The sequence below is a fragment of the Leptodactylus fuscus genome, chromosome 9 (assembly GCF_031893055.1).
Source record: "Leptodactylus fuscus isolate aLepFus1 chromosome 9, aLepFus1.hap2, whole genome shotgun sequence".
Classification (NCBI taxonomy): Eukaryota; Metazoa; Chordata; class Amphibia; order Anura; family Leptodactylidae; genus Leptodactylus; species Leptodactylus fuscus.
In genome coordinates, this window is record NC_134273.1 from 18406892 (window position 1) to 18434015 (window position 27124).

General features: G+C 39.7%; 1 protein-coding gene across 23 annotated transcripts in view; it reads right to left on the minus strand.

Annotated features, from left to right (window-relative positions):
* ADGRL2 (adhesion G protein-coupled receptor L2) overlaps positions 1-27124 on the minus strand; it is a 145342-nt gene that overhangs the window by 14353 nt on the left and 103865 nt on the right. For 16 of the 23 annotated variants that reach the window (XM_075287014.1, XM_075287019.1, XM_075287012.1 and 13 more), the window contains exons 5-16: positions 23036-23332; positions 22542-22645; positions 22252-22437; positions 21799-21837; positions 18350-18533; positions 16628-16750; positions 16161-16369; positions 13485-13658; positions 12548-12757; positions 11130-11350; positions 10072-10138; positions 1291-1382 (exon numbers count right to left, since the gene is read on the minus strand). In XM_075287014.1, coding sequence (XP_075143115.1) covers positions 1291-1382; positions 10072-10138; positions 11130-11350; positions 12548-12757; positions 13485-13658; positions 16161-16369; positions 16628-16750; positions 18350-18533; positions 21799-21837; positions 22252-22437; positions 22542-22645; positions 23036-23332 — 1906 coding nt within the window. The remainder of the gene's footprint in view (positions 1-1290; positions 1383-10071; positions 10139-11129; positions 11351-12547; positions 12758-13484; positions 13659-16160; positions 16370-16627; positions 16751-18349; positions 18534-21798; positions 21838-22251; positions 22438-22541; positions 22646-23035; positions 23333-27124) is intronic. The other 7 variants (XM_075287034.1, XM_075287013.1, XM_075287022.1 and 4 more) reach the window with 1 other exon arrangement.

The window sequence follows — 27124 nt, forward strand, 5'->3', positions numbered from 1 at the left end:
TCACTAAGCCTAACTCCTACTGACAAGAACTACTAAACTCCCTTAGGGGGTATTCACACGGAGTAAAATGGCGCTGATTCTGCCACTATAACTGGTGGCAGAATCAGCGCTGATAAAAAGACTCCCATTGATTTCAATATGTTCCGCGTGGAAAATGGAACCCATTGAAGTCAATGTTGATTCTGCCGCAAGTTATCGTAGCAGAATCAGCGCCACTTTACTCCGTGTGAATGCCTCCTTAAATTCAAGATAACTAATCCAGCAAAGCCACCAATACTTCCAGTACTATGGGTACTATGGGTGCACCCTAACTCCTGGGAAAAGGTCATTGAAGTCTAGGTTCACCAATGGCAAAGACCAACTCTTCAGGATGAGCTGTGAAACTTGACTATGAACATGGCCAGTAAAGCCTAATCCCGTAAGCATGGAAAACCATACCCAACCACTTGATCATGGACGACAAATCCAGACTCCTTGAAAAAAAAAAAAAATCTACCTTTCTATGACCACAGCTAGGCTATATCACTGACCAGGAATTGCAAAACGTACCCCTTCGACGAATGGATCCAAACCACATCCCATGCTCAAGGTAATAACCTTTTTGGCTTGAATTTTTTTTTTATTAATCAATTATTTAATTTCTCGTTCTGGATTGTTAATTACCATCTCCACCTTTGTAAGGTATTAGAATATCTCCCACTATAACTTTTTTGAGCTTTACCAACGAAACTACCCAAACTTTTTTTTTTTTTAAAGGTCATACAATAACACCGAGGATGTCAACTAAAAAAAAAAAAAAAAAAAAAATTCCAGAACTCACAGTTCCTTCGGAAGAATTCAAGTGACACCGGGATTAAAACAAACATTTGCTTAATTAGTTGAGTATATCAGATAATCTACAAGTTAACATTAGTATTAAAGAGTCAATTCTCGGAGGAGAGCTGGATTACGAGTGGAAAGTACTTACAATCCCTACATCACAAAGCCATTTAGCAAAACAAACCTCACATAATCATATCAGCCTTGTGGACGAGAACATCATTTTAAACTGCATTTTAAATGCAAATGAAATTACCCTATTGCTATAGAGTACTTTAATTCATTTATGCAATTTTGTAGCATCATTTCAGGGAACGAATTATCTATCTTTGACCAGTGCGTACAACAACTGGAGAAGAAGCGTGACGGTAGCCGGCTTAATGGACTACTGACATCTCTATTGCTGACTGATAAACTGCCGAATGGTGAATGTAGAATTCCCGTTCAGAACGGAGCACATAGGTCACTTACTTAATGTTTTCCAGGCGGCTGGAGTCTGGTTTTAAAGTGTTGGAGTGTTTCACCATTTTGCACAGCGTGATCACCAGGAAAACAAGATTGAGCTGCGAAAAAAATAAAAATAAAAATGAAATACAAAATATTAAAACATCAAAAAACGTGTACAGTGTGAGAAAGTTAAAAAGTACATAAAAACACACCCAAAAATAACCTAATAAATAACATTTTAAAATGAAATATAGGCTTAGAGGGAATAGATCATCTAGATTTTTTATTACTACCGTAATTAAAACCAGATACTGATCATATAAATTTTTCTAATCCGTTTTTAGTGTTCTGATTTTATCTATTTTTTATTTATTAATTTTTTTTTTTACTTTCTCGTCGGGATGATGGAGGCCGCCATCTTGCCTGAGCTGCTGTTAACAGCATTTAGAAATATACTTTAGGACCATGGGCAGCAATAGCCTGGACTCATTCACTACTGTGGGAGCGTTTTCTAGACATGATTTTTCTGGATTTTTAAAATTTTTTATAGAATACATGAAACACAGAAAATTGAAGTAAACTACTAGAATTCTTTAAAAAAAAAAATAACATAAAACTTTATTTTTTTAACAAGAAGTCTAGACTCATGGTTGTTTTGGCATTATTGGCTTCTATTTCATGGTACACTTGGAGGCGGTTATTTGAACCCTTCTACACGAAAATTAAAAGGAAAAGGCGCAACTAAGTTTTATTCAAGGAGGCTATGATATGACCAGACATTCCTTTTGCCTTTACTAAGATGCCTCAAGATTCTTTTGGCGGTTTCTAAAACCCCTGCCAGCACTTAGGGGGAGTCTGTCAACAGGAAAACCCAAAGACAGTACCTTGTAGAGCGGCTTATACACTTTCCAAAGATGCATTTTTTATTCTGCATTGCAGGCTCAATTTTTTTTTTTAATTTAAGGGCTTTAGGGGAAGTCTTTCCTGGTCAGAGCTGGTTATCTAGAGTAGAGAGTGAATCCCTGGTCGGAGAAGAAACACCTCTAAATCCCTTTTTTTTTTGGCCAATTTGCATAAGAATAAGACACTGCATTTCATGAAAATGAAGCTGCAATGCAGAATAAGAAAGATCTCTTTGGAAAGTGATTAATTTGAGGCGTTTTTCCTTCTGACAGACTCTCTTTAATGTAAAGTGCCAAAGCCAGTGAAAACATTACTAAACATATTTGGGCCATAGCTTGGCACACAGAAGGGCAAACATTTGTTTCGAATTATACAGTCTTCCAAAAAAAAAAGAAAAAAAACATAATAAAATTTACGCTGGAAAATTCAATCTTTGTGAACATATTGGAATAAAATATATTACAAATTCTCGGATGATGATGTCTGAATCGAAGTTTGCCAATCGACTCCAGACCACAGAGTTTTTGGGACAGTTTATGTAACTCCAATTTCCCTCAACCATATAGGTGTATTATTAAAAGAGTCAATATTTCATATAGTCTTGTAGGTCCACCAAAAAAAGCACAATTTTTTTTTTTCCCCCCGTTGCAACCTACTTTGTCCCAAAGGGTAAACTATAAGGATTGGAAGTCAATGTGACCCATAACGCGTGACTATTAAAGCGTGGTTCCTCTTTAATGCTGAGGGAAAAGAGGGTTATTATGATCTATAACAAAACATGTCTGAAGAGACCCGGTGACCGTTGTTCAAACTATTGGATAAGATGTGAGACTGTTTGAGAAAAGAAGGGCAGTCGACCAAACACTATAAAATGCAGCCTACAAAAAATTCATTTGGGAAATCTAACAATGCACATTAGACTGACATCAGGACCATCACTTTGAATTATGTCTCTCACCAGTTACGTTCATTATTAATAAGGTTCAAACATAGTTTGCCAACAGAATGGAAAGAATGAGGAAAATAAGAGTGAACATTTAGCCATCTTACAAAGGAGTTTTAAGTGGGGACTTAGGGACACATGAGAAATAAACCTAAATGGAACACCGAGGACTTGTAAGGGAGAAAGTAAATATGGTAACAGGATGCTGTAGTCACCTCCACCTGCCGCCTAAACCTTTATCGACAACAGGTCCCTTGTGTTGTACGTTGATTTTATGCCCAATTCGTAAATTTATTGTTCTACGTATCAAGGAAAGCCGTAAAATTTACAACAAAAGTAAATCATTTAAATTTAATTGGCTACAAACAAAAATTCTTTTTAGACTTTTTTTTTGGAATGAGGATGGATTTTTTTTTTTTACTCTGTTTATACTACAGCCTTTGTGCAACATATCACTGGCTTTGTAGAATGAAAAGCTGGAATGTTTTTGATTTCGGAAAGAAAGCAGAATGGTTATTTTTATCTTTTTTTCGATTATTTTACAGGCTCTCTGTACCTAAACCAAAAAACAATACAAAAAAAAATAAATAAAAAATCACCAAAATTTGTGATGGATCAGTCATTAATGGGCAGCTCAGAAAGCACAAGGGGCATCCCCCTGTGTTCACCGAAGACGCAACAGCGACGCCTCTGTCTTTTACGGATGCCTTTCAGCCGGCAGAGCAGACTGCGCATGTCTGTTCGCAAATTTTCCTGTGGCCTCTTACATGAGAGTCCATTCAGCTGACATGCGAAGTCGGCGCTGCCAGCTGATGACGCAGTGGAGAGGCGTCGGCAGAAGTAGGCAGGCGTCACTGGAGCATCTTTGTGGAGCACAGGAGGCGCCCCTGTCCTTTATGAAGACTCATTTGCATAAGGAATAAAAAAAAATTCTAGGAGAGGAATAACCTTTCTAAAAGCTATTCCGATGTGGTCTTTGTAGTACATGTCGGAATAGCCTATAATCTTAGAATAAGATATATCGAACATTCTTAAAGAATAGTTCCCTTTTTGGGTTACACGCTAGGTTCATACAACCATTGCACCACCATTGTCCTGGTGCATTAGAGGACCAGAACATCTGACTATGAAAACTGTAGTTACACATCAAGCCCATTGGTGTCCGTCAATTTTAGACCAAAGTCGGCAGAGTTCTCCGAGAAGGAATTTATTGTAGTGTCCACCGAAAATCAGCGAAGGTAAGAGTCTCCGATGTAGATGTGACTGTAGCCTTCGCTCATTGCCTAAGGTGGGTTTCTCCATTTGGTACTCTTTGAATATATAGGTCATGTACCATCTACTGCAGGCCAACATAAGGTTGAACTGGTGCACCAATTTTATCCAGATATCATAGAATGATAAAATCATTGATTGCACCACAGCTATGTACTAAACATGTCTTCACGATGAAGAAGACTTGGAAAGCCTTACTTTGGTAAATCAGATAGTAGTCTTATTCTCATGACAAATTGCGTTTGCTTTAAACCAATTAGAAATTCTTATAGGAACAGCCAGAACCAAGATTGATGTCTACCGTGTTCAATAGGTGATCAGTCTTTTAATCATTAAAAACCTGAGGAGGTTTTCCAAGTCATAATAAACCCTCCGGGAGATCCTTAGCATTATAAATTGGAATTTAAACCTTCACCAGTTTCCTCGACCTACCGGGCAGAACTTCCAGATGTGAAGCATTTATGAGAAATGTTAAAAGTCAGACTATAGGAAGCCTCGAATTCTGCTCACCACACCCAGTATAATTAGAACAATGTGTGTGTCTTTTGGATTTGCTGGGAGGGTGTATGCTAGAGCCTGGCAATCTGCCATTCCCTGTCATATAAGGACTCACAAGCAAATAACAACAGAGACAAAGAGCATTCATAGGTTTGTGTTATTCTTTTGCAAGTACATCGCTATTATCCTTCACAGACAATGGACAACTTTTTTCCTGGTGACATCCATACACAATGGGTAGAAGTTGCTCATAAAGTGGAACATTTGCAAACAAACTCGAATGACTTCAGCTCATACATTACTGTTATTGCTTTGAGATCTTATTGATCGGCAGCCGTTCAACTCAACTACCTACATTAGATTAGCCACCAATTTTGGACAAGACATCTCCAAAAATGAAAATGTTGGTCACAATGATTCCAATATAAGTTCTCTTGAAAGATCTATCACGTATCCGGTTTTATCGATTGCCAATAAATTATCTTTTTGGCACAGTGACTGGTGACGTTGGATAGCTCATGGGCATGGTGATCAGAAGATGACTAAAGGTTGTATATCATTCTTTTGCTAAAATGTATGATACATATCAAAAGATTCCAATTGAATATGCAACAAAGGTATGAGAACCACCAGATAATGATTAAATATTGTAGAGCACAACACACATGGCAGTCATTCCTTAACCTAGATCTGTAGGTCCTTTGTATTTAGGAGATTTCTTCAATGCCTACTATCTGGGGCAAAAACATGGAACATCAGTGATGGACTGAAGTTCCTTGGTTCAATCAAAATGATTCTGGGACCCTTCCTCCAACAACCCCCAAAAATAGATCATAGTACCCTTAAATTTGGATGCATTTTGCCTAACCATAGAGTACTGGCCAACAGGAGGATCATCTGGTTCTCTTGGGCCAGTCTGACACTACCCAACATTTATACATGCTTCTACTATTTTTGTATTTTCTTCTTGAACCTTGACCCAGGCCTTTAAAACCGGTGAATTTGTCGATGAACCAAGCCACGGAAGCCTGGTTCTTCTACGCTCTGCAAGACATTCCAGCTTCTCCTTCTGCCCAAGCACAGTACAAGTTTTGCTGCGTGTTTTATAACCTGCTCAATTGAATCATGTCTGCCTGCGCCTTGCATTTAAAAATTCATTCCACACAGCCTGCAGTGCTGACATGGATATGATAAGACAGTGGAAGAAAAACACTATTCTAAAGTAACCCAGCTGAACTGCACATGTTCTGACCCAAATTGTCCTCCCTAGAGCTTTTGTTACCTGGTGAGTGTATGGTCCTAAAACTGCACTTGTGTCTCGATATCTTTGCAGCTAGCCAGGCAGAAGACAATTTCTCCCTGGGACCGGCAGGCAAAGAGGTGTTTCTCTAAAGAAGGTTTCTAAATGAGTGCGCGAGACTGAACTCTTTGTGAACTGGATTAATTATTAAAGACGCAGATGGAGCTGTCCGAATGATAAGAACAGATCCTGACGTGTCATGATCTAAGATTTCATTAAACCATTTCAGGCATACTAATGGTATCCCAACGCTCATTACTTACATGCTCCCTCTTCATAGATATAATAACCCTACCACCATAGGAATGGCAGTCAGCACTATGACAGCGAGGCGGTGAGTGCTCTACATCCTATACATGCAAACTAATGCAAGAGGGAAAAAAAAAAAAACAACAACTTGTGTGCACAGCAAATCCCTAAACTGTCGAAACGTGCAAAATTCCTGCAAGAGAAGCAATGGTGACTAAGTCCTGGCTGCACACGATGCAAGATCAGGTTCGAGATTCTAACTTAGGACAACTAGAGGGCAAAGCAATTGCAGGAGAAGAATTACTCTCCGGCATGCCGACGTGATTGCTACCTGCTGTTTCGTTTTCGAGGTTGGTAATACAGGTCCCAAAGGCCCCACACTTTCAAGGCTAAACAATTTACTTGTGGATAATAATGCTGTATCTGGTGGTAAATAACACTGGATTCCAGCTGATAGTGGTCAATTGATGCCCTTTACCTGTATTTCTTTTCTTGGGGGAAGAATTATAGGAAAGCATTCAAAAGAAATCAACAATAGAAGGTTGATCCCATGTTTTACAGATCAGTGGTTAATCATTGGACAACCTTAAGCAAGCTCCTCGAGGACGCCATAGATGCATTCCGGATCAGTGGCCTCATCGGGTCAGTCTTGCAATGAAATCATTTCCCATAGAAAACCGTCCGTATCATAGCAGAAGTCGAAACTTTGTTAACCATTAAAAATCAGAGTGATATCGAAATTATAATTATCCAAAGGTGACATGAACGTAAAGACATAACGTTATTATACGTCTTCTAATGCAAATCAAACAAAAGAAATTTGTCCCCATCACTTGTGCATTAATGTGTAACCATATGCCTATAATTCAAGGGTAGCCAAAATGGTTCCACCAGATCTTTTCACCTATTGAGGTTCGAGGGCAATTTTTTTTCTGAAATATTTTTGCATACGTCCCAGATTCGATTGACGCACAGAGTCTATGCCTCTTGGCCTCAACGCTCCCTTATGGATCCCGAACGTGGCATTTATAGGACACTATGGATCCATACTACACCTTTGCGTGCCTCATGGGCACCACATAGTGGCGCAACACAGCACCACTGCCAATCTGCAGACAGATTGTAGAGACTGTGTATTATGACTTAGGTTTGTACCCCAACACTAACCAAAGACAATGGAGAGAATTGATCACGGGAGAGTCCGTTGTGTTGGAATCTGCATTGATCTAACTCACGCCCCATTCATCAAGTGTCCCACATTGTCTGATAAATTTTGCGCACCTATAAGGCGACCAGTCCTGTCCTAAAATGTTATTCCACTTTCTATGCTACTTTTTTTTAAAAATTGCAAAAAATTTCTAAAGTTGCATTCCATAAATCTGGTATACAGACAACTAGACAGGCCAACCATGGCCACTTTCCCGTCCACTTTTCGAAAGCAAAGTGAGCCCAGTAAAATTGCAAAATTTTGCAAAACTTTTGCACAAATAAGCTTAAAAATTTGCAAGTCCCTATTTGTAATTTTTTATCCCAGTATTCTGAAGTTCAGGGTTTGATAAATTTCCCCAAGTTTTAAGAGTTGTTCATTGTTGTAGTGGAAATGACTATTCCCGTTTGCACTGGATGAGGCAGGTCACGGCTGAAGCTACCGATCGACTGAGCGGCCATTTCCTGTGTGTGCAGGAAGTAGATGTCTATGAAGTATTACTCTTCTGCCTCATTTTAATGGAGTTGGACTTTCTGACCAACTGGCTTACACTATTCTGAGACGATTTTCAAAAATTTTAATTGGTCAGGCCGTCCCTTTAAGAAAACCCTTTTTAGATTTCTATTTTTGTGGGTGACGTTGCCATAACCTACACAATCACATCTGTAAAATACATGCTTCCCATCAAGTATAACAGTATACAGTGTAAGAATAAGACAAATGGGATAATGCATGAAGTAAATCCCAAAAACATCACTAGTAATATAATCCCATATTTTGTGCTACTGCAAATGATGTAGTATAAGAAGAATGATTCTTCTTAAACGCCTGCACTGAACAATGAATTGCATTTGTCCCTTCCTATTTAGTTGGGCACATGAGGACACCCAAGGGATTCTCTTACGGTGCTAACAAAAATGCAGTTAATAGTTCAGGAAAGCGTCTCCACCCAAATGCTGTCATTTTTCTAAACAGATACAAAGATGGAGTGAACATTTGTTATCAGCTTTATAATAGGTTCCAGGTGGCGAGCAACCTGTACCAGCAAGACCGATAAATCTCACTGCTACCTCCATAAAGTCTAAGGAAGACTACTCACAGATGTTTCCATCTGATACACGAGGCAGAGTACATGTTATTATGACATCAGCGCATCGTAAGAAATGGGCTAGACACATTTTTACAAGTCAACAGGGAAACTTAATAGGGTTCGGCCTCACTCGAGATCTCCTTACAAGGAGCAATTACAACAATTTACATCAATTTGTCACATTCGACAGCAGTTTTGCTCTCATTATGAGAAGGGCCCAGGTGAAGAACACATTAGGACGACCAATAATCAATAGAAGCAACTACTTTCGAAGTGGAGATCTTCTATAAGAGTTGTCCATCAGCAGCATCGGCTTACTTCCTACATTAGAACCCATTAAATGGGTTTTCCTGCTGGTAAACTTTTTTTTTTTTTTTTTTTTTTTTTTTTTTTAACAAGCAGCTCAGAAGGGGTTAATAAAAATAAAAAGTGGCAATACTCAACTTACGGATCCCTTACCACTCCTATTCCCTGGTCCCCATAATTACGTTTCAACCAATCACTGGTTGAAGGGAATCACACCTACAATAAAATAACCCAGAGGGAAAATCTGGAAAGTGTCAAGGGATCATTGAGGCCAGTACAATTCTATTTTTCTTTACACCATTCCGAGCCTATTCTATTTTTTTACACCATTATGAGCCTATTCTATTTTTCTTTACACCATTCCGAGCCTATTCTATGTTTCTTTACACCATTATGAGCCTATTCTATTTTATTTTACACCATTATGAGCCTATTCTATTTTATTTTACACCATTATAAGCCTATTCTATTTTTTTTTACACCATTCCAAGCCTATTCTATTTTTTTTTTACACCATTCCGAGCCTATTGTATTTTCTCTACACCATTCCGAGCCTATGCTTTTTTTTTTTTTTTTTTATATATACCATTTCAAGCCTATTCTATTTTTCTTTACATCATTCTGAGCCTATTCTATTTTTCTTTACATCATTCTGAGCCTATTCTATTTTTCTTTACACCATTCCAAGCCTATTCTATTTTTTGCTACACCATTGCGAGCCTATTCTAGTTTTCTTTACACCATTCCGAGTCTATTCTAGTTTTCTTTACACCATTCCGAGCCTATTCTAGTTTTCTTTACACCATTCCGAGTCTATTCTAGTTTTCTTTACACCATTTCGAGCCTATTCTAGTTTTCTTTGCACCATTCTGAGCCTATTCTATTTTTTTTTAATCAGCAAGACAATCCATATCTCGAAATAATCCATACACAAAGCCAGAAAATGTGTTTGACATCTGATCTGGTCCATTAATAGGAACCTTACAGAGAAATGGCAAATTACAATTTATGAAAGGATAAGGAGAACAACATCTTACCAGAATAATGAAAGCCACTGGACCAATAAAACTCCAGATGAAATTGTTGTCTACCTTCAGCCAGCACCTTTCAAATGGAAAAGCATAAAATTAATACAAATGAGTTTGGAAATCACACTTCATAACAAAAAGTTCCCCGCACCAATCATCTCTGCGCTGCGAAGTGCCAACGTGATGTGGGTATTGGGGAATCTTTGCAGAACAGACAGAGGGGCTGTCAGTGAACCACAGCGCGGCCATCTGACTCTGTTACAAGGGTATAATTTATTTACTTTACACGTTATTTGATTTATAGATTAGGATTTCAGCAGGAGATCTGTGATCTGAACGGCTTTAAAGAAAATAAAAAAATTTAAAGAAAGGGGAGAAAAAGACTTTTATTTTTGCCCGGGCCAGTCTTTTGTGATCCTCAAGTTTGGCCTTTTATCTTTATGGCATATGCAAAGTAGGCGTCTCACTGGAATGTAACAGACATAAAATGTTCAGCTGTCATGTTCTGCTGGAAACCAGTAGGATATTAAAAAATAACCCAAGTGGGACTTAAGAAGCGTAAAAAAAAAAAAGAAAAATATATGAAACATTCGATATCAGGCTAAATGATGCATAAACTTATCAGTCCAGGCTTCACGCGGTGACTCACTATTTCCATGCTCGGAACTTACCGACTGAATATATTCTCTGTTAATACAAGTACATTTCATCTGTCCCTACGGGGTCTAATAAACAATCTCATATGGCCACATTATTCTCTTAGAATTACAAAGGTGTTTTAAGTCAAACTTTTTTTTTTTTTTGAAACAAGAGTAAAAAGGAATTTTTTGGGGGTTAAAAAAAAAATAAAAAATTACAATTTTTATAGCTCTATTTATTAGGATTTTTTGATGACCCATCAACAGGGCAGTCATAGTCAACCTCCCCGGCAATAAATGAATATTAAGGCTCCTCCAAGTAACGGCACTAATATTTTTTAAGCCCCCTTTAAAATTTTACCTCTACCAATCATTGAACCCATTGAACTTGTCAATGTAAAGCCAATGCGCTATCCGTTATATACTTACGCTTTTTCGGTTCCATAACTTTTGTAGTCGATAGCTGCCGAAACTCCAACCACAATCGCAGGGAAGAGGTAACCGACAACATAATAATACTTTTTCCTTGAATATTCACTCTCAAATACTTCCACAAGCATGAGGTAAAGTTGGACTCCTTCCAGGCACATCCAGGCGAAGGCCGCCAAGAAGAAGTAGTGAAGGAGACCAGCAAGAATAGCACAGGCGATCTAAGAAAAACCAAAAGAAATGGAATCAAGAGCCATGAGAAAATTTTTACTTCTGGAATGTAATGTAAAGCAATAACACGTAGTGAAGACTTCATGCTCAAACATTAGGCTGTACCTGACCAGATCTTATTACAAAACCAAAAGAAACTCAAAAAGTTATTTCAACCAACATTAATATAGTTTATCCAATCAATACTACAAAGTACTATATTCAACGACATACAAGCCCGTAGAATTCTATAAGCAAAAAGATAGTATGTAACCACTTAAAGGAACACTAACTGGGGAAAGAACCATGAAAGTAAACAAGAAATATAGATGACCCAACTGTTTGCCAGTCTGCATCTTTTTCCTTAAACCAACCATCTTGTAGAAACCCAGCATACAGTGGGGATAAAGTGGTTTTAGAGGCTTATCTATTGATAAGTCTTCAACTGAAGATTGGTGATGGTCCAGTATCCCCAATCATCAGCTGTCTGAAGAGGCTGAAGCATTTTGGTGAGTGCTGCTGCCTCTTTACTACTCCATATATTTGTATCGTGGCTGTGCTTGGTATCGCATTCACTTGAATGGGACAGAGCTGCAAACAGGCCATGTGGCATGACGTTGAATGGCCTGTGATGCAGAAACAGTGCTGATGGACGGCCACTGCCACTTCAAATAGCTGATCCATGGGGCCCCTGGAACCCTACTGATGTTCAATCCAAAAAGGATAGGTGAAAAGGGAGAATTACTCTCCTTATGGATTGGCTTCAACTTTGACTAGAGTAGAAATCTAAATGAAGGAATGAAACAAGGGGGTGGGGCTTCTTTTCGTCTAACTGCAAACAGGACGGAGCATTGATGGTCTCGCATCAGCCAACTGTTTTACAGTCAGACAGAATAGTACGGAGGAGACATGGCTGAGATCCTGGGACAAAAAGATTTCTTTATATATTTTTCAGCATTTAAGATCTATGATATTTTTTGTTCCACGTTCCCTTAAAGGAATACATCTATATCCACATGCCTTTACAGACACGATAACATGAGCAACCCCAGCTCGGGACAAGCTGCTATCAAGATCAATTTCTTACATACAGTATGTATAATCTACATCTCCACTGCTGGACCCTCTGTCACCCCCCATTAATTTAGAAAGATTGGTCAACCCAATCAGAAAATTTAGGAAAAATAAAAAATTATTTTTACGCTCACCGCGTTGCTTGTTTTATCGATGCTGATCAAGAACAAACACTCCGCAATGAACAGGTTGATGCACAGATTCTTGTGTATTGTATTTCGATCGCTTTGGAGACCACGGAAGAAGCAGAAGGTAAAAATACAGATGGCAAGACAGACCAGAGAGATGACAATTCCCATTCGGGTGATGACATCCAAGAACTGTCCGTGTCTACTGTCTTTGTACTGAAAAAGACAAAACACAAGGTTTTAGTATGAAACTTTACTGGGCTAAAGGACTTGAGGGAAAAAAACAAAAATAAGCCGGACACATGCAATCACAAGATCAAAAAAAGGGTCGTCTTTAGAAGGTATCGGTTAGTGATAATCATCATTACAAAATTTCCGAGATTCCTTAGCCCATTGTTCTTGCAATCACTATACTTCCTCTTTCCAACCGTCCCCTCTCCTTTTCCTGTACGTAAAGTGAAGCTCAGTCATCCAAAAACAATCCGGCCTGTGCTCTTATATAAGCACACTAAAGATGCCGGCCATCATTTTTATAGAACAGGCGCAAGATCATTTCCAATCCAAAAAATTAAAAACCAACAAAACTAGAATAATTTTTTGTTGGAACATGTAAATACAATAATTTGACAATCCTGATAAAGTAGCACAGCGCCCTCACCAATTTTTTGCAACCTATACTGGTTGGAAGATAGAGGTCTTAGCCATAAGAAGGCCCAAGTAACGGCCTACGGTTTTGCGCACTTCCTACAGGCTACAAGAAATGGGTTTCTGTCACTGTACATTTTTTAATATGGATTTTAGACTGGATTGTCTTCTATGAGTAGCAGATCACCACCAGATACAGAGTGTGAGCTCTTCCATAGACAGGTCAAAGAACAGTGGCAGTGAAGTGACCTTGGTATTGACCTTGGTATAATTTTACAAATGGCAAGAAGATACATACCACAATCTCTCGATGGGCCATGAGTATGGCAAAATTGGTTAAATGGCTGCAAGCACAGGTTGTGTGAGTTAGATTGGTTTCTATCAATCGGCATCCCTGCGTAGACCAAAATCCCATCATCGTTCTTTCCGAATAGTTCCAAAAAGAGCAGTTGGCATTAAAATAATTGTGAGGCTGAGAAAGAGAGTGGAAAAATATTGATATTAAAACCTAGAAAACATTAAATACCGTAGTCAAAAATTCTATGATCTAGAACAGTGGTAGGGAACGTACGGCTCTCCAGCTGTTGCAAAACTACAACTCCCAGCATGCATACTTGCTCTGCTGTTCTTGGAACTCACATGGAAGTGAATGGAGCATGTTGGGAGTTGTAGTTTCACAGCAGCTGGAGAGCCAAAGGTTCCCTACCCCTGATCTAGAACCTTGAACACCCTGGATTTTATACACAGCCTAAACTTGCAACTTAAGGATAGGTTAAGGGTTTAGGTTTGTTTTGTACAATCATACAAGATATGCAGTGCCCTACTGTTTTTGAGCGAGTGGTCAACGGACACATTTATGAAGACCAATGCAGGAGAGATAAGCAGTTACGGGAAATTACTGTGGAAAAACAAGGTGGAGCAACTCATTGGTGGAGAATCTTCAAAATATAGCAGAACGGGAACAATGATACAACCAATGTAACGGCCTGAACTTGCAACTTAAGGATAGGCTAAGGGTTTAGGTTTGTTTTGTACAGTCGTACAAGATATGCAGTACCCTTCTGTTTTTGAGCGAGTGGTCAACGGGCACATTGATGAAGACCAATGCAGAAGAAATAAGCAGTTACGGGAAATTACTGTGGAAAAACAAGGTGGAGCAACTCATTGGTGTAGAATCTTCAAAATATTGCAGAACGGGAACAATGATACAACCAATGTAATGGAGATAGCCACTGTATAGGCTGTAACCATAAGGGAAGGCGACCTATCAATTCACCGAGAACCAGACACAATGAACAAGCCTTGTCTAAACTTTCGAACAGAACGTGCTTTAGATCTTATTCCCTGTTATCAGGATCATTCCAAGTCTCCAAGGTTCTTTTTTTAACAGCTCTTAGCTGCAGCACTTTTCTTTCAAGGACAGAAAATCCATTATTTAGCGCTGAATGAGATAAAGCACTACAGAAATCTACTCAGTGTTACACAGTAAGGGAGCTGACTAAGGAGAGCAACAAACTCCACAATAATCACTGCATCTACTTTCAGCTCAGAAAAGAAAGAAAATACAAAAAAAAACCCTCCACCACCCAAAAATCAACCTGTTCACATCTGCATGTAATAAAAAAAAATAAATAAAGAATTGAAAATATTCCAATAGATTATAATGCGGTCTGTGCGGTTTCTGCATGAAACGTGGAGAGAACAGTACTGTGAAAAGTGCTGAAACCGAGGAAAAAAACCACACGGGCCATATTATAGCCTATGGGGTTTGGGGGTTTCCTTAGGTAACCACTTTTTTATGTGTATAGGTTTCCATTCGGGGGGTCCTTAAGCGGACGTCCCGAATGAAAACCTGAATGTAGATATGAACCGGGCCTTATAAGAACAGGGGCTACCAGTACGTACCCATAACGGTGAGGTACCTCTACCAGTCAAATTGCCCAATGGAACGGAAAATTGTATTTTGTACAAAATTATTTTTGAACATACCATTCAGAAGGGTGTGAAATTATCTGTCCTGAATTTATTTCACTATTTTTTTTTTTTATTTTTTTTTTGGGGGGGGATTTAACACGTAATGAAGATGTATATGAACATTAAAGCAATGGATTCATCAGGTTAAAAATAATTTGCACATGCTAATCCATGTCTTCACAAGGAACAGGCGTGGTCCCTCATGTTCAAAAGATCAGAAGATAAAACAGAACATGGGAGCTATATAATATGGGCGTCTGTGAAACTACTGAAAACAGAAACCGCAATGAATGAGGTTATAAAATCCCGTTGCCTCCATCAGTATGAGATGAAGGCAACCTTTCGGTGAGAAGAGACTGGCCATGACTCCCATCCACCCCTCTACAAACATAGACCACCAAGCTGAGCGTGCCCATCTCCCAAGAGAACAAAGGATCGGCCATGTTGAAATCCAACGTGAACCCTTCAAAGTGCTCCTCACACATTTGATAGTTAGATGGTTGCGCCAAATTTGGCAGGTTTGGCTGTCGTTTACGGCCACCTTAACACTCAAGGACAAACGGTATGGAAAAAAGATTTGCAGCGATTGCCACTATTTACGAAGCCTTTGCCAACGTTGACATCCAGAGCTGATTTTACACTTGGAGGCATCTAAACCTGCTAATTTATACAGAGTAATCAGAGTTTAGATTAAGCTGCCCCGCTGCTAAGGTAAGAGTTAATTTTCACTCACAAATGAATTAGACTCATTTACATTTTCATGTCGCTACTGAATTAGCTTTCATTAAGAATACACTTAAGTTCTAATAATCACTGATCCGAGTTTCATTTAATTTTATGTTCGATGACTGAAAGAAATTCTCCTTGTGACCCGGAGGCACATCTCGAATCCTGATGGAAACTTTTCTTTCTAATAGTCCGATAACCCAACCCCAACCCCCCCTTCCCGAATTACTTCTCGATCTTTTAACTTTGTAGACAACTCAACATGGCCACTCACATCAATGTGCTTGAGTGTGAAGTACACCGGGTCGGTTAAGAACACGCGACTCGATTCCTTGTTTATGGAGGCGGCAATCACGTCAGAGTTCACGGCGACCCGTGTGCTGTTCCGGCCGGTTAGATCGTTGCCCAGTTTGATGGTGGCGTTTTCCGTGCTGAGGAACTGGCCCAGGCTCTTGTACTTGATGAAGACCAACTTGGCTAACCCTGGCAGACAACAGAAGAATAAATCAGTAAATAGAGAACAGTGCCCTGCCGTCACCCGTAATAAGTAGTGTTGTAACTCTAACAAGCCAAATCCGCAGACCCTCATTAAAGTTAAGCGCAGCCGAAACGAGAGCTGCTCTACAGATGTTTCTGCCGTTCTTAAAGGAATCACCCTTTGCTAATAAACAATTCCAATGCTAAAGTTACAGATCTGAGAGTTGGAACAATAGCGGTCGCAACATGTGCCCAGCGACTTACCATTCCTGCTGTTCTGTTTGACGGTGTTTGCGGAGAGCTGGATCAGGTTATCTTCGTTGTTGCCCTGAGGAAATCTCAACTCTTGCACCTGGCCCTCTGTATTGAGCACAGCCACTTCGAGAACTGGTTACGGTGAACAAGAGTCGAGAAAGACGACAGTAGTGTTACAATGCAGCTATTATGAGTTCCCTCAACATGTGTGCAGGGGAAACAGTGGAACGGCTCTGTTAGTCTCTTGTTAATAGAAAACTGTGCTTAAGTTATATGAAAGGCACATTGAAATCTAAATCTGCAGCCCCACAGCAGAACACTGTTTAATAGCGTTATAATGTTACGTTACAAGATATTCTGGTTTTTAGCTCCTTTGGTATTAGGTAGGCTTAGAACAACTCAATATACCTGCAAACCTGGGAATTTTCAAAGCCTCCATTTCACGCTCCCCAAGCTAAACTTTACTTTGCTGAGGGAACCTATTTACACAGTCTGCTCTCCCTGTACAATCAACGCTAAAACAAAAATTCAATTAATATCACAAGAATCACAGTAAACCTCCCTCGTTAATTAGCAATTAAGGAAATTTAATAATTGCAAGGATGACGTGCTATCAAACGCTATAGTTACAGGGATGAGCAAAAGTTGTAGGCAGGTGTGGGGAAAATATTGCAACGTACGAAGGCTTTCAGAAATAGAAGTGTTAAGAGTTTATTTTTGTTAATTAACAAAACTGAGAAAATGTGAAAATAATAATAAAGAAATTAATATTTGGTGTGACCACTCTCTGGAGAAGCATTCTTAGGAGTGATGATATGGCGCCCACTAGAGATGAGCGAGTAGTATTCGATCAAATACAACTATTCGATCGAATACTCGTATCGGTCGAATACCACGTGGGAAAATTCCATTGAATTCAATGCAAAAACCTCCTTGTGCTCCTGCTACTTCCGGAACTTGGAGGATCCAATGTGTCAAACTTTGGTTTCAAAGGAAACCAGAACAACATTCCTGTTTTTTCCCATAGACTATAATGTTATTCGATATTCGATCGAATACTACTCACTCATCTCTAGTGCCCACACATAGGCCGGATATTAACATCATCCGGTATGTCTTGGATTATGTGAAGGATTGGAGCAAGCCTGTGCTTAGTCCTCCAGGATGGTGGGAACAACCTAGCTGCCGAGTTCTGTCAAAAACTGTCATTAGCTCTTCTCGGTACTTGCAAAGTTGATGATATGGCGCCCACACAGGGGCCTGATATAAACAGCAACCAGTCTGTCTTGGATTATGTGAAAGATTGGAGCAAGCCTACATCCAAAGAAGATCTGTGCTTAGTTCTCCAGGATGGCGGGAACAACCTCCCTACCGAGTTCTGTCAAAAACTGTCATTAGCTCTTCTCGGTACATGCAAAGTTGATGATATGGCGCCCATACAGGGGCCTGATATCAACAGCAACCAGTCTTTCTTGGACTATGTGAAGGTTTGGAGCAAGCCTACATCCAAAGAAGATCTGTGCTTAGTTCTCCAGGATGGCAGGAACAAGCCCCCTGCCGAGCTCTGGCAAAAACTGGCTGCAAGTACCGAGAAGAACTTCTGGAAGACAAAGGGCAAAGGTCACACCAAATACTGATAATTCTTAATTCACTTTTATTTTTGAAAATATGCCTAATATTTCCTCAAACGACTGCATAGGACTGTATGTTCTAGACCTTCAATGTTCATACCTATATTGGTTGTAGGCATGGTGACTCTCGTAGGGTCGGCTAGGTTGTCCGCCAGCACAAATGCACCTTCCTCCAGGGTGTCCAGTAACATTGTGGCAGCGTGTGCTTGCTCTGATGAATTCATGTCTCTCCATGATTCCAAAGCATCAGTCCTCAGTAGATTGTCCACAGTGTCTACAATAGCCTGAGAGAATCAAGATGTCAACGTTAAGTCTCATTGTGCTATTTATGGACAACCGGTATACAAGAGACAGAAGTCATTACATGTTGGCTCGGTTCACAACAACACAATAATCTATTTAGACTGAAGCGGCCATAAACTACGTCTACACCTGGAATGAATGAAACACATGTACAAAATAAAGTCATGAGCAGGAACATAAATAAATGAATTGTAAGCTTGTCAGTAACTATAAAGGATATATCAAGGCAAATAATAAAAAATAAATAAAATAAAAAAGCAAAGAAAATATAGCCAAAAGAAAAATACTTTGGTAATTATTGGTCATGCTGTATTTAATGCATCTATTAACTTGCCAGGGAATGTCTAATCGGGCATTTCATGTGTGTTTCAACTGTACTTGAACTAGGCAGCCTGCCATCATGAAAAATACATAGGGCTGAACCTTCTATTAAATAATCCCTATCTACACAAGTTACTTCATCATGCCCAGGCATCAAAGCCAAAAGGGAGGCAACGAGCAAAAGTATTCCTGCAAAAGATTGGCATTTGGCCATAGACGTCCTGCCAAGAAAAAAAATACAGAGGCAAGGTATGCAATATCAAGGGCAAAGACCTACTCTACACATCATCAGTCATAGGTAGCCGGCAACAGAATCCTTCTCGAAGATGTCCTAAGAAGAAATTCAACACAGTCCGAGGGTGTGTGAAACAAATAAATTCACAGCTTCGGTTCATACGTCTGTTTAAACCTTATCGGGACAAAACCAAACGTTCCAAAATAGTCATTGTCTAGTGTGTAGCTCTAGTCTTATGGAAAAATGTGATGGTGGTTGTGTCCACAGATTGGTGGACATTTTACATTTGCGTTGGTCAATACCATTATTGCCTATTGTGTCTCCCTAGCACAGTGTCCTACACAGGTATCTCAGGGCTTGGATTCGGCAGGCCAAACTACCAACTCTGACTCCTATTTTTCCAGAGCCCAACTCCAAATCCTTTAAAATGGCCAACAGCTTTGGTCAGAAAGAGCAGAAAAGATCCTTTAATTCATGAAAGCTGGAGTTGGTCAATTTTTTCTCGACATGACCAAAAACTGGCCTAGATTGGCTTTGACCAACATCTATCAATACTGTGGCTACTACTACAAGTTCACATGTAAGTTTTTTGGACCAGAATTTGAGGCGGAGGCTGCCTCATATTCCGGTCCCAAAAAACGTCAGTGCACTGGCATCCAGTCCATTCTGCACCGGATTAGGCCCAAATCAATGGGCTTAGTCGGGGGGTGGGGGGGTTTGGTGTCGCGAGGTGGAATCCACCTGAAGAAGGGGCAGGTCGCTTCTTTTTTCCGTGAGTGGGAACAAACTGTAAAAAGGAAATGACCGGCTCCCATTGATTTCCGCGTCAAAATCCAGCCCAAAAAACCTTTTATGAACCCTGCCCAAAATTGGTCTCATGAGCTGAGTTTACCATCCAAAGGATTCACGACACTTACAAAAATGAGAGCACACACCATTTTCTGAAGTTGATAGTGTATTGCCTACAAAAATATTTTACACCAATGACATCACAAGTGCACTGCAGGTGGTCCTAAAGGTTTCAGGGCTTACTGGTGAACTCCGATCAATGACTACCTCTTACTTTCAATTGATGGCACCAGCCTGTATGCTGTATTGGAATCTTGCTCATGTGTCTAATTTCAGACCCTGCCCATGAGCTGTCCTCACCATGCTAGGCTGCATTTCATTTCAGTATAGCGTATAGTGACAGCCTGTCAATCAATGTCATGATAACATTAAGAGTGGTTTACCAGCCAAGATCTGTAGCACTTGCAGAGATTGTCCTCAGGGCACAGGCAATTTAATTTGCATATCTCATTAAACTTCTTTTCCATTGCAATCCCAAACTGCTGTGAATTGCAAAAAAATGGTATATGCCTACATATCTAAGTGACCTTACCAAAAAGGTACGGGGTTCAACTCCAACCAAGGTAAACACCACATACCAATAGGGAAATTAGATTGTGATCCCCACTTGGGATAGTGAGTGATACGGAGTGAGCGATATGTTATTTTGAGATCTCCACTGACCATTCAACGTACCATCCAACCACTGAGCCAACCTAGACAAGAACCTTCTCATGGTCACGTCACAAAAATGTAAATTTTCGGTAAACGAGTCCAGTTAATATATATCATAAGACTGATCAGTACAGGTCACCTTGAAGCTTCATCCCCCCCCCCCTCCCCTCCGCCACCTGCAAATTAGCGAGCCAAAATTGAAATCTAATTCCCAGCCAGTGGAATAGACTTTGAAGACCATTAAAAGCTTCTAAAGGAAAAACCCGAATTCTACTATTCAGCCTCGAAATTCTACGGTTTAGAAAGACGAGTGAGAAAGTTAAAGGTGGTCCCAAAGCATCTGCGAGAGGAAGATTAATTATTCTAATCCATCTTAATATCCTTTATTCCTGCATAGTCAGTCAACGCAGGTAGTGCCGCAGACGCGTCCAAATGCCACTGACGGATTTCTCTTGCTCTAACAGAAAAGCAGAATAGTCAAAAGCTCCGGTTGATACGGCTTTAGCCATTAACTGAAGTGGGACAGAAATTGCTCTGTCGAGGCCGGCTTCATTAGTCACAAAGAAACACAGATTGAGGCTTCTAATCTCGAGTTCAAATGAGTCCTCTGTCACCAGGAAGGGAATTGTTTCATTTGCATAGTGGAAGACTGCGTTTGATTCGTAATTTAAAAAGAGGTTTATTTTTCTTATCTGGACCAAGGAACTCATTTGAGAGCAACACAAATGACACCGGTCAGAAATTAAGGTCAGGACGCAGTGTAATACACAGCTGCCGGTGACAGGGGTGATGCATAATAAGGAAAATTAGAAATGCCAGTGCATTAAAAACACATTTTTTTCCCCTTAAATTGCAAATAATGATTCTAATCAAAGCATAGAACTGAAAGAGAAAGCGTGAAACGTGGATCGCACCTGTTAATACACAGGCCGATAGGGCGGTGATTATTCTTAAACGCATTCATAGTGGTGCAGTCTATCACGGTGCTTTATCACATGCATATGTAGTGCGTTCGCTGGATTTTGATGCGTGCAGCGCAGCCGCTTAGGTAATTGCAAGGTATTCATGAAGTCCCTCCAGCTCTGGGCTGAGCCTAGGCCGACTGGCTGCTGAGCATCAAAGACAGAGAAACGCGTAGCGTGGTGGTAGGGAGCCACAAGACATAGGGAGGTAATTAGAAATAATACCTTTAAGTAAACTCTGCAAGTCTTCTCTCGCTTTTGCAGCTTTGCAGAAAGAGAACCAGAATATTAGATTGAAACGATATATTTTTTCAGTGATGTAAAACCAAATTGGAAACAGGTTGGGGAACTGTACAAGCAAAGGCAGCCATATTGCTAATATAAATATGATACAGTCATCACTAGAAGTAATTGCAAGATGTTGGATTGACATGGAAATGGCGTTATTGCTTAGGTATGGCTACCTTTGGGATGTTCCGATAACAGGTTCAAGAACGGACAAGGATCTACACGCTAAGAACTTGTTATAACCTTGACTCCGACAAGCAATATATAAAGAGAATATTCTAAGATATAAAAACAGACCCTCAAGGTTCAAGGATGAACCATTCATGGCAACACTGAGGACCAAGATCTGGAATAAACGCAATATCATCCTTCACCATCACAAAGTCTTACCTTGTTATAGCTGCGCCCAACAGAGTCCTTCTCGCTAGGCTTCAAGTCTTGTAACTGAGCATCCAAGATGTCCACCAGCTGTTCCATCAGTCTAATTGTCGAGCTGATGTCACCGGCAAACACCGGCTCTTTAGTGTACTTTGCCAAATCATTAGCCAGGTTAGCAGCATTTTCTCCACTCCTGATCTGTAACGCAAAACCATAAAAATAGAAAGTCAATAGATCGGATCTAAAAGTAGATTAGGGCAAGTCAAGGAACAGTCCAAATGTCAGGAGGTTATCTGACCAACCTTTTGGGCCAGCTGGTTGACCCAATGAGAGGTACAATTGCTAAGATCTGGGCCCCTTTCGTTCCAGGTTCCAGTGGTGATCAAACAGAGGTATGAAGCGGTTCCTATCGTAATGAAAAAGATAATAAATATCGAGTCACGTGAACACAACACTCGTCAAAAAACATTTCGAAGGCAATGAAGGTTCGGAGGTCAAAAGCCAACTCATGTCAAAGTGAGATTGTAATAATCCAGCAACTCCGACCAAATTACAAGGAACAACTGCATAGTTGGAATGCAGATTGTAGCCCTATATTTTTTATAGTGCACCAATTTTTGTAATCCTGGCCACCATCACAATACAGAGAGAACTCTGACCTCCGTCACCTTCATACTCAACTTCCTATAAATGCTCCATATGGAACAGGACACGTAAAAGATTATTTTATAGAGATCCTGATTGTATTAAGCAGCTAGACATCAGAATGTTGGATGCAACAAAAATAATAATGCACCTCGAGTTCCTTTGGGGCAGGGGCGTTCCACAAGCATGCCTCTCTGTGTCTGCGGCCAACTGATCCCCTTCAAATCCCTAGCTAGACAGAACTTCTCCGGCAAAGGGAAGACGCTGGTTGGCGGAGGATTCTTTGTGGTAGAAAGGACCGCTGGAGGCTTGAGTCCTTTACTTCCTTCTTTTGTACCTGCTGCCGATGTAGTGCTAATTAGAGCTTTCTGTGAAGTCGTGGTGGTGGTTGATACGGTTGTCTCGAGTAGCTGAACTGGTGGTGTTTCTGCCACTACGGTTGTAGGCACTGTGGAAAGAAAATTGGAAAACGCAATTAAAGAGAGACACAAAATCTTGTTTAAAGATAGCCTTGAGCTTGACGAATTTTTTTTTTTTTTTTTTTTAATACGTAGCTTGGAAAATGTGTCAAGCAATGCACGACTAGCTGTAGAGAACACAAAAAGGCAGCTGAGGAATGGAGCCGTGTGATATAAAGAGTTCTGAACCGCAAAACAGACAAGTGAAATGTGCAGACCATTACACGTCTCTCATATAGTCAATGAGCCAACACGTTTCTCTACACATAGTAGGTGGGAACAACGTGTAACATCACTACGATCCCACCCCAACCCCCAAAATGTTTAACCCTTCCTAACAAAACTCGTCAACACCACATAGCAATACAGATAACTCCATAGTAGCATTTACTGCCCCTATGCATGAGGCATAATGAATGTTACCAACATTGCCCTCTACTGGAGAGAAACCACAATGCAACTGTCCTCGAAGTCAAAGGCATCATTATTTTACAAATGGACACTAAAGAATCGATAATCCCAATGAATATAATCGTGTTATCCGTAAGCAGCCAGATCAAGTTAGGGAGAGGCTACCCAGACATTTCGTCAATCATACTACTGAACAGGAAGCCTTAAGAAAGTCTTGTACATCCAAGCCATCGATGACTACTTCCATGAGAGTCTAAAAAGTATAGACCAATATTCTAACATTGAAATAATAAAATATTGTATAGATGAACATTTTTGGAATGCAAGTGACTTGGCTCCGTTCAGGACACGTCTTAACTTCTACACCGCGTTCTAATAGCTAACGGGTAGATGTTGGAATTGAGGTGTAACTTTAGGGGGTACAAGAGGATGAAATCAATCCTTGAGCCCCCATATAAGGAAACTAATACAATGCTAAACAACATTTGGGGGCCCCGTTACAAGTTTTGCATTGGGGCCCAGAACTACAAATTGCGTCTTGGATAAGACTTACTTTGACAGCGATCTTAGCAGCCACATATGGTTCGTTGAACAAAGGAATATGTTATATTTCTCCTCAACCCCTTTGATTATTTCTACGAGGCTCTCTGTAGAGCATTTCACACTCGGATCTGATGGAAACCCTATGGTGCTTTAATGAGCCCTGAAAGGTTGAACAACCTTGTCTGTAGGATCAATCTCGAGAGCGATTGTCTATTTTACAGAGAAAAGAATATGCAAATAAGTTCTCCTTGGTGGAAAAGGGAGAACTTGCTCTAATGACTAAAGAGATATTCTGGCTTGGCTTTAATCCCTAATCATATCTCTGGGTTTAAGGAAACTCAAGCATTGACCTATAGGGTGCTATATTTCAAAAGGTGGTGCTAGAGCAAGTTCACCTTTTTCCATCAAGGGCGAATCTTTTTTTTGCAAATCCTTAGCTGGCCATGTATCGTCCTGTAAGACCTTGAACGGAGTAAGGTGGCTCCTTAAGAGACACAGTGCCTCTATTTTACGGAGGACATGATTCAAAACAGATGTGACCGCATGGGTTAAATCGCCACAATTTTTGCAAGCAAAAGCTTTGCATATGTTGGACATTATGGATTTTTTATATTAAAAGGACAGAATAGTTACATATATTCATCTCATCTCTTCTATCCAACGAAACATAATGGATGGTTCCCATCTTTATAAACTAGTGAGAGGCAATGGGATTACGAGACATGAAATCTAGCAAAATGACCACTACATTATCGCACATATCTCCAGTTCCTAGGCTCTCATACATATGTGTGAATGATATTAGCAGGTCTTTCTATAAGCTGCATTTGTATGAGCTTTCTGCTTTAGGATTAGTGTGCCCTAAAGCTTCTTTGCCAGGGCCCAAGCCCTTCCTACAGGTCACCATTAATAGAACGGTGATTTCGATAGGCAACGCTTACTTGGCCACCTTGATTACAAGACTATATATACCTGATTATAGGGTCCGCTAAATACAAGCGACAGCTAAAAACGGCTTGACATCTGCATTGTGTGCACACTAAGACATATGCATCTACCCTGAAAGGAGATTTACAAAAATGAGATGTTTGAGACAATGCCGTGCATGAAAATAATTCCTGGCCCATCTTCCCACCCAGCACTGATTTTTGCTTGAGAGATTTCAGTATGCCTGATTAGACCTGAACAGAGGCGAGCGTTGCATGCATGTCTTCCTTTGGAGATAGAACATTTCATGAACTGACATGGTTTCTTTAGATAAAACCAATAGAAAAGAAAAAAAAAAAAAAAAAAAAAAGGAGTGAAGTCGCTCAGTCGAGGGACAGTACACACCGCTGAATGAGAAGTGACAACGTTGAAGGATGAAAATTCTAGAACAAGGCGCCGGCGAGTTCTCTGTACTGCTCTGCCGCGATGAGGTCAGGACGCAGAAAGCAAATTAATTGATAGAGGCTCAGTGTATAGGACTTTCTCCTTGATTTAGCCTGTGGAATTTCAAAGCTCGCCTTCTGCCATTCCCAAGGATTTTTTTTTTTCCCGCCTTTGTGGGGGAGTCTACAATGCAAAGCTTGGTTCACACCGGTGACTAAGTGACAGGAGAATTATTAAATGAGGTCACATTGGCGTTGCATCATTTAGGCCTAATGTCTTCTATTGTGTTGCATTGCAGAGCCCTGAAAGTCATTACATTTTATTTTTGCATTTAATACGCAACGCGTTTCTCCACATCTCTATATATTATATTATATATCTATATATGTATTTGTGTTCTAAACATTAAATAAAAAATATATGGTCAGACCAAAATTAATTCAATTTAGATTTTGCAAATTGCTAAAAAAAAATTAACACTATTTTTTCAGGATTTTCCTCTATGCTACCTAAAACGTTGGCACAATGCTCTACATATACTGCCATAGAAAAATCTACCATTATTTTACACAATTATTTTTTGTTACACTTATACGAACCTTGATCTGGAGGATAGAAAAAAAATTGAAATTCTACTGCAACATGCAAAGAAAAATATCTGAACCGCCATCCTATCCAGATTGTTATTCAAGCACAAAACCACAGTGGTGTAGTCCAGACCAATATAGTAATTAAGTTACACCAAACATACAGTTTATACCCAAAATCTGACCTTACAGATAAATCAACTGAGTTTACCGACAAAGAAAAAAAAAAAAAAAGTTGTATTAAAAATAAAAAAAAATAAAAAAAAAAAGAAAATTCCATAAATCGTCTTCGGGTCTTGATAAACTGAAGTCTTTGGAGTAAGTTAAAGGACAGGGCTTGGGGGGAAAAAATTGTAGTAAGCTTTTATATAAATATTTTTTCCCCCTACATCTATCACAGTTCATCAAAATTATCTGTAATCATAATTTATTTTTTTTTTAAATTTTTGGAATTACTTTTGATTCAAAGCATGGGAGAGTAATGATCAAATATGGCAAAGTGCTATTAGTGCCATCATTAGGTATATATCCCACAGCACGCTGAACTGATTAGTGTATATTTAATCACTCAGATGTGTATTAAAATTAGCACTGTTACATTAGCCTGGATTCTAGGTAATTCTTGAAACATGTAGGTTATTTTTATCCCCGGAGATCAGCATTGATAACAGGACTTTTGACAGCTTCCTTTGGTCGTATAATTAGGTAGCAAACTAGCAATCAAAGGAATATGGCGCGTTCCGGCTTGTATCTTCCTACTTGATTATTTCAACAATAAAAAGGTATTTTTCATATTACATTGGATCATGGGTTGTTGGTTTTTTTTTTGCTACTCAGTGTGATATCATCCAATTATTGCACACAAGGAAG